Genomic DNA, 8,815 nt, shown 5'->3' on the forward strand with positions numbered 1-8,815 from the left:
CACACACACACACACACACACACACACACACACACACACACACACACACACACACAAAGAAGGTTAGCCATTCTCAACCTACCTTAAACTGCGACTACACAGACAGATTTCTCCCCACTTCGCTCCAGGTTCCAGGGGAATTTGAGTGAAATTCAATGAAGCTGCTAAATCAATTTTATTTGAAATTCCTAGGGATGTAGGCAGAGTGCAGTGCGGAAAGTGAAATGGTGCCAGGCAGGTGTTTGTAAATGAGAAACAGGGGATAGGAGCAAAAGAGACAGCAGCATTCTGCCTCTCTCCTGAGGCCTGGCTGCACTCCGAGCCTCTCCTTCCCATATTGTCTCCTGCTTTTATATTAATTACAACTTGTATTATCAGCCGCCAGTTGCTAAGCCCAGCAAAAGGCTGTCCCTGGAGACCGCACTTCTTTTGTGTCTTACTTGCTATCTCGTCCTATTGTGCGCATTTGTGTGTGTGTGTGTGTTTCTGCCGGCACATACATGCGTGTTTGCTCGCTTGCATCCTCCTCCTCCTCCTCCTGGTAACACTGGTCTTTAACACAATTAGTGAAGAGCATGGAGTGAACCATGTTTGACTCCTAATTATGCCCAGCTTCAGGGAATCGTCATATGGGCTGGAGGCATTTGCTTCTTGCTTTACTTTTCTTTACCTTGTGTAGGTTTGAAGAAGACAATTTGGGTGACACGATCTCCCTTCTTTTTTCTCTTTTTTTCCCCTCCTACTACTTGTTTGAACTTTATCAGACCCATGGGGGTTGTGACAAAATGGTTGTGTGTGTTTGTGTTGCATGGTGTCTGATGATGCACCCGCCATAGCTCAGAGAGGCCCTCTAAATTATTCATGGAGCGGAGAGGCTGTTGCTTTTGTCGTCTTGTGCAGCGTGCAAAGTTAAAACGCTGTTGTTGTGATATTTGCGGTCTTGTTTTTGCTGACAAGTTTATGAACAAGTAGTGACTTACAGGTATTAAAAAAGGGAGTGTCTGCACTGGTCCTAATATGTTATGCTTTGTTAGTATAATTATTATTGTTCAGCCATATAAAGAGTTGCAGTCCTTTATTTCTCTCTTTAAGAGCCAAGCTAGTAAGTCTCTATCTATATCTCAGCATCCAAGCACATTAAATCCAAAGGGCAGCAAATCACAGCAAAAATAKCATTCTCTTTTCCACCATTAACTGAGGTGTCTTTGAATTTAATTTAGTGCCAGCGCCATTAAAAATGACACATTACTCTGCAATGATAGCTAAATTAAGTCCTATCGATTGCACTGTTGCATTAAAACCATGCTGTGGCCAAAGCTGGTGAGGAAGAATAAGTGAGTAAGCATGTGTGAGAGCAGCGAGCACAGTTTTTCAGCTCTGTCCTTTGTCTTGTCATATTGTTAGAAAGCACAACCCAGTCATTTTCTTCTCTATGGAACAACAGCAGCTCCTCCATAAGTGAGCACAGCCGAGCTCGGCCTAAATATACAACACATTCAGGGAGTGCAGGAGCTTACCTCTTTGTCTGTTGTCTTCTTGCATTTGACAAGGATAAGAGAATTGATGGGTTTTTCCCACATTTACAATTTTACTTAACTTACAGTGTGTGGAGAGCAGCCGAAAATTACTTTAACAACAGACCCTGCTCCCATGTGTTGATCAGCGAGTGAACACAGCACAGTCACTCATCCCTTTCAGAGCAGGGACACTTCTCTATCAGCTCACAGTGGAGGGTTATAACCAACGCACGAGCCATTGTTCGGCCTGTCTTCTTACCCCTCTTCTGAGTAATTCTCCGAGCTCTTCATCTGATTGCCATCCGGCAAACAGCTGACGCTGAGTAGGCCTCGAGTGGAGCCCAGAGTCTGAAGGGTCTTGTGTGTTTTCTGTCCGCTGTTTTCAGCTCCGAGCTGTTTGAGAAAACAGCCCGCCTTCCCGAAAAAACTTAGCAGATAAAAGGGCCTCGTTCACAGGCGWAGCAGTCGACTCGCCKTTGCAGCAGAACAAGCAGCAGCACRTAAGGACTGCGTTCCCAGGGGGAGCTCGGCAGCGGCTTGTCTTATAGCCTCAATTTCCCTGCAAACCTCCATTAGTCTTCAGGCTCTACCCTGTCTGTCCTTCTCCAGTACAGCTCACTCTGACTGGGGTGCCAAAGCAGGCAGGCAGGGTTTCTCTGCATGAGAGAATTTTTTTCCCCTAACAACTCAAGTTGGACAAAATGGTAAAAACTGTCTATTACTTTGAATTTTATTTTGTTGTGTGTACATTTTCCTTCTTATTTTGCCTCGCATTTGTGTTAATGTATATTTGAGTAAGAAAAAAAMAAACAAACRGGAAATGAGAAGTGGATTGGGGTTTGTGGGAAGCCTTGGTGCAGGCCTGTGTTTGTTTGGCTTAAGCTCTGCTCAAGGGGCTGCTTTGGGCTCACGTTTGCCAACATTTTGTCATCATGCTCAGGTGACATGCTAAATTGGGAAAGACTTGTAYGGGTTACGTGAGCTATGAGGCTACGTCCACTCTGTGCGTGTAATTGATTGYGCCTGTGTGGGTATGAGTGTAGTAAATGACGTGATCGGCCCGTCCCGCTATTGACTGAATGGCAGAGGAAATTCCACCTCTAGCCTGCCTTCATGTGGCACTGATAAAGCCTTTCCTGCACAATAGAAAATCCTGTTTTCCTGTGTGCACTGACAGRGCAGTGGGAATGACCAGGAAAGAGAAGAAAAATAAGAAAAAAAAKGGCAGAAGGAAAAGCAGAGGAGAGGGAAAAAAGTTGCCTTAAATGCTGTGTATTTGTTTATAGATGCGCCTTTTACGTTAGCATGCTGATATTTAAGCCTTTGTGTATATAAAAGTAAAGCACTTCTTGCTTTGTTATGTCATTAGCCTGCGAGTGTGTTTCTGCAAACCTCCGTGGGTGTGTGTGTATCTCGGTGCGGGCGTGTGCACATTTTTTGGCAGATTAGCGGGAGAATCACTGTCATATCTTATTTTCATTTTTGACAGCAGTAATGATTAATGGCAGCTGTGGTGTGTTTGGACTTTTTACCTCTACATTTCTCACTTGACACGGAAGTCTCGATTGGTTCTGGTATAAATGAACTCCGCTGGGCTCTGCCATATGTGTTTAGATGATTATTCACAAGTGCTCTACCCGCAGCTCTCCAAATCAGCTGCCACATTAATGGTGCTGTGTTCTGCTCTCACGCTGTAATGAAGCGCTTTGATTACAGTGTTTTGACTTATAGCCAGCCGCATTAGAGCATCATTTTCTTTCTATTTATTTATGATTTTCTGATTTTCTGAAGCTGTGCCTTGCCAGGATAGTATAAGCAGGCCAAGTACCCCTCACACAGGCTTACAGATATCACTCCTTATGCTTCCAGCAAACTCATGTGGAATTTCTTTTTCTCTGTTTTTTTTTTTTATCTTCCTCTTCCTTCCATGTCTCTGATGTCCTTGTTTTGTGGCTTGGATGGTATACGCTGCTGGATCCACGGATGGCTGGATGGATCCCATGCTTGCGCGCTCTCTCTGTTCTCAAACCTCAGAACCCAGCTTCCTGGAGAGACCACGATGACGCCACTTCCACACACTCAGCCGGCACGCCGGGGCCCTCCAGCGGGGGACACGCTTCACAGAGCGGCGACAACAGCAGCGAACAAGGTGAGCCATCACCAAAATAGACACGCAAAAGCATGGGTGTCCATGTTTATTCAAGCTCTTAAGACAAACAGCATGTCCACGCAGGGCATGCTAATCCGGAAAGAGCTGATCTACAGCAACGACATCCCTCCTCGTTCCCAGACATTCCTTTCACCTTTTTGGATTATCCCATTTTTTGACTGGCGTCCATACTGACACAGTCGCACCTAAAAATGAACACACTTATCCTCTGTGGCACTCAAGCACAAACACAAGCAAAACCCAACATAAAACACCCAGCCCGTAAAAAAGCTCTCCTAAATGTTGCTATTTAGAGCGGCGAACACAAGCCGATGATTAATAATATTTTTCTGCCAGTTCTGACTTGAATTTAAACCTTATTAAGTTTGCCCACACAACAGCCCATAATTAAGTCTCATTGAGTCCCGTGTTATCTTGCAGTCAACCTGCCAAACACTCATAATGCATTTCAAAACAAGAGCATTTGAATTTATTAGATAGCATGTGCCACAGCTGTCTTTCTTGTGTTTTTGTTGTTGTTGTTGTTTTTATTTTTTGCCATGACATGTATCAATTTGGACATGTAAATTATATTAAATAAACAACTGCTATTTAGTGAGTTTAGAAATGGTACTGTGTTACACCTGAAATGTAAAACTGCTCCTTGAACACCTTTGGTTTCTATTTTATACTTTCTACTGACAGCAGTGTGTGTGTTTTTGTCTTTTTCTCTAAACATGGGTGCCCTCTGAAAATAACCACTTTTTTCTTTAATGACATTTTATTTGATTGTCTAACGTTTCCCCCTGGGGTAAAGCTTTTTTAATCAGTTAAATATATCGTTTTGCCAATGACAGATAAAATGTATTGATAGACCGTGTCCTGTGTGGTGTTTAAATAATTTTCTTGTGTCCAGGCAGAAACAACAGTTGCAGCTTTTGAACCATTACTGACCACAGACTGAGGGCCACAGAAGGCCTCTGTGGTTGGCTGTGTCAGGAGTAGTTRGATCACACTTTGATGTCTAGGCCAGTTGGAAAGAGTAAGATTAGGACATGATTAAGTGTCTGTCCAGTAGAATAGGCATAAGAATGGGGCAATGTCTTTTTTAATGGAGTTCTTTAGACAGGTAATGATCAAATAATATCCAACTTGTTCTAGATGTATGAACAGACCYAGTGTGGAGTTTAATTGTGACCAAATTGTTGAGCTAACAGCTATTCTGGGTGTGGCTAAAAGTATGAAACATATCCAATCTCAAGAATTTAATAGCAATTCATGCAAACGCTATTGTATAATCTTTTAAACCACCATCTATTTTATATTGCGTGGTTATTTACACTTTTTTGTGAGTGCAATTTGCAGAAGCAGCTAGCTGTAGCACTCCCAGTGCAACACTTTCAGCAGATTTCGGGATTGTTGTGATACTTCCTGAAAAAAGCAGAGTAATACAATACTGATGGAAACATCAAGGCTTATTAAACAGTAATTAGTCATGAACTCTCCAAAGAACTCCACATCAAAAAAAAAAAAATCCCTTTAAACACACCTCTGACACGTCACACTTTCAAGGTTATTTAAAAATGCATTAATGGATCTGTACCGGAAGCAACATTATATATCCTCTCACACAGAAAATATTCTGTACGGGCAAACTTCTTTTACGTTCAAACCATTAAAAATTGACAAAATTTAAAACAAATAAAAARGAAAAGAAATGAAGCATCGGAAAAAGCAAAATAAGAGTTTTTGCTCTCCTCTTTGCAAGCTACAAATGGGGATGAAGAGCAGCCAAAAGAAGGTGGAGGTGGAGTTAGGCTCAGAGAAAAGAAATGCACTGCCTATTGATTATCTTACACACATAAGTACAAGTGACCTGTAATCCACAGAGCACTTATCGACTCCTTTCCCCACCGTATCCAGTAACAGCGGATCAATGCGGGCCAAAGACAGTTACGGTACAGCACTGTGCCGCAGCTCGGCCCACATAAACTAACTCCTGCTAAATGCAACAACCAGTAGCTCATAACGTTTTATGGTAAAAAAAAAAAAAAAAAAAAAAAACAAGTAAGCAGTTTAGAACATGAGCAGAAATGTAAAAACCTGGGTGAGGAAAAGACATCTCTGTACAGAGGTTAAAGGATGAAGAAGGTGAAAAAGTAGTCGAGCCAAAAAAAAAGAGAGCGAATGAGAGGGAAAGAGAAGGAGACCAAGGGCAACTGATTTAATGGTCTAATGAGGCCGTCCTCTAGCCAGTTGTTTTGTGTGAGGCATGCTCTGACCTTTCGCTTCACTTGGGAGCCTCGCCACCTCATTTTTCACATTCTTGCAATTACGTTAACGCTTGAAGCGCTTGCTGACTCTCGACTCTGGCCCTTCCATTCTGACAGAGCTTTCCCTCTCCAGCCTTCCACTCCACGCATGAACTCGCCTCCTTTCTCAATACATTTCAGCATAAAATTTGTAGTCCGCACTGCCGAGTCCACTGAGGCAATGTGAAATGTGTGCTTCACTTCAGTAATGGGGTCTTTAACAGCTTGGCCCCTGTTAAAAGGGGTGACAACGCAGATCAGTTGTGGAAGAAAGAATGGATAGGCAACTGTAAGGGAGGAGGAGAAAGTGAAAGAGTGTATAAGACTCTCACTGCTTGTTGGTTCCAGCTGCCTAGAAAAACGTCAACTTTTTTTTTTGCTTTCCACCAACTTGAAAGGTGTGTTTTATGTGTGGTTGTAGCTTGAAAAACATTTGCCCTAAGAACTGATCCAGAAGCATCTGTGTGTTGAATTAAAAAAAAAACCCGCTGTTCATTTCTTCCCCAAAAACTGAGGCATTTTTAACACTGGCCATTCTCTGAAGCACTTTTAAGTGTGAAAATAGATATTATTCTGACATAATACAATTTATTCTTAAAGATGTAAACCAAGGTTAAGCATATATGGATCCATCAAATTCATCYCCATAAAACCCACTGATCTTAACAGTTTTATTTACGTTCTCACAATTTCTARCTAAATATGACTCAGAGCTTACAATACACTGCCCTCTCATTGACTGACTTTTAGAATGATGATCTGGCAAGACAAATAAATATCAGCAGTTAAAAGCAATGGTTCAAAAGGTAATGCACAATAATTTCCCCGGCTCTGTGTGCATGTCATTTTGATTAACAGTTCTTTGGAGCGCTTCCAAGCTTATCTGGAAACATCAGAGACATCAGTTGCAGGGAGTTAAACTTGATGAATGTGCATGCCTCAAGACAGCACTCATTTCCAAACAGGTGTCTGTAAAATGTTAAGCAGCCAAAGTGTGATGGAGCAATATGAGGAAATTCTCTGCAAAGCAAAACACAATAAAACCCAATGCCTTCAATTACGTAGTGCAAATCCCCAAAACGGCACCAATTTGTGCACTTTTCTGTAAGTCCGTGAGGGGGGGCATGCCTCTGCTCCAGTCTCGAACTTGTAATTATTAGTTATGCATGAAGACCAAATCCACAACGACATCTTGAGTGCTCGGCAAAKGGGGTATTTCTGTACAGTTCTCAGAATCTACTGTAGATGGAAACGGCTCTACATAAGAGAGGAGAAAGCATTTTGTACATTTTCTCAGCAATTGAACAATCCCCACGCTTTKCGGATAGACAGACTCCCCAGAGAGACGGAGAGAGGCAGAGATGAAGAGAAAGGGAGGGAAGAGAGAGGGAGTGCTTGAGTGTTCGGCTCCAAGGGAGCGTGCTGCGCTTGATAGTGTTGTGGTACATTTGCGTGTGTGTATATGTGGGGAGTGTGGTGAACCCCCCCTTAGCCCTGGCTAGGGGCCCCACTCAGGAAAGTCTTTGTGGTTGAGGTCTCTGGAGAGGGTCATTCCTTGTGGGGACACGACTCCTATAGTGTCTCAGCATGAACAAGGCCTGTTGAATACTGCATTTTTGTACCTTTTGACTTCATTTTGTTTTTTAACAGCTATGCTTTGGACTTCAAGGTTCCAAAACGTTACAGTGGAGAGGGAAAGGAATAAACAGTGGATAAAAAAAAAACACTGCGGTCTCTGCTAAACACAAGATGGAAGCCTTGTTGCATTTTAGTAGTTTAAACTCCAGCTCTAGAGTGATCAGTGAGGTGTGTCTCTGTGTATAAAATATATATATATATTGTGTGTGTGTGTTTGTGTGTGTGTGTATATGTGCATGCGTTAGTCGGTTGCCTTTAAGTGCCTGTTAGAGTTTAATTTAGTGTAGCAATTAAAGCTGAACACTCGCCCATAAACAAYAGATAAACAATAAAGCCGACCCAAGCCCCGCTGTTTCATGGTTCTCCCTCCCAGCTGTTGGAGGACTGATAATTTTTACACAGTACCCCTACCGTAACACAATACTGACGCAACAAGGGTGTGTATCTCTTGTAAATGTATACACACAAATGTTTGGRTAGGCGTTATTGAAAGAAAACTCAGAACCGTATTGAAGAAATCATAAAACCTGTAGGAAGAAGTGCACTTTGGCTGGCTTTAAGGCAACGGAGGCCGCTTAAACATTTAACCAGCCATGAATCTGCAATGTTCATCAATTTTAAAAGTTATCTCACTCAGGAACAGTAAGTAAAAAGTTACTGATAAAAGCCCAGCTAAGATAAACTGTCTGAATAAGGAAAAAAAAAAAAACCACCAGCAGCTATTTAGGAAACAGTGTTTCCTAAATAGCTGCAAATTTAGCCTCGTTGCTACATGTTAGCTTCATGCTAGTCAGGTGTCTGCTGCGAAAACAGTGCAATAAGTCTGTCTGATGGTTTGTTGGGAAGGGGCTGGGCCATTGTTGAAAGCTGAGAAGAGTTGCCGTGAAGGGGTGGTGGGGGGGAGAAAACACGGCACAGAGGGGATACTTTCATGATCCCATTAGCATAAAAGAGGCTAAATTATTCATGTGGAGTGCTTAATCTATGGGGAAAAGTATAGTTAATGCACATAGTTTTAAAATGGATCTCTCTCTCTCTCTCTCTCTCTCTCTCTGCCTGTGCTCTCACACCAGATTCTTGCTAGATTCAGCATTTGTGGGCATTTACGGGAACGGCTGTCGCTCTTGCCTGCACACACACACACACACACACACACACACACACACACACACACACACACACACACACACACACACACA

General features: G+C 42.5%; 1 protein-coding gene across 3 annotated transcripts in view; it reads left to right on the forward strand.

Annotated features, from left to right (window-relative positions):
• meis2a (Meis homeobox 2a) overlaps window positions 1–8,815 on the forward strand; it is a 78,112-nt gene that overhangs the window by 8,173 nt on the left and 61,124 nt on the right. For all 3 annotated transcript variants that reach the window (XM_014009716.1, XM_014009718.1, XM_014009717.1), the window contains exon 7: window positions 3,552–3,666. In XM_014009716.1, coding sequence (XP_013865170.1) covers window positions 3,552–3,666 — 115 coding nt within the window. The remainder of the gene's footprint in view (window positions 1–3,551; window positions 3,667–8,815) is intronic.

This window comes from Austrofundulus limnaeus, unplaced genomic scaffold, assembly GCF_001266775.1.
Source record: "Austrofundulus limnaeus strain Quisiro unplaced genomic scaffold, Austrofundulus_limnaeus-1.0 Scaffold61, whole genome shotgun sequence".
Taxonomy (NCBI): domain Eukaryota; kingdom Metazoa; phylum Chordata; class Actinopteri; order Cyprinodontiformes; family Rivulidae; genus Austrofundulus; species Austrofundulus limnaeus.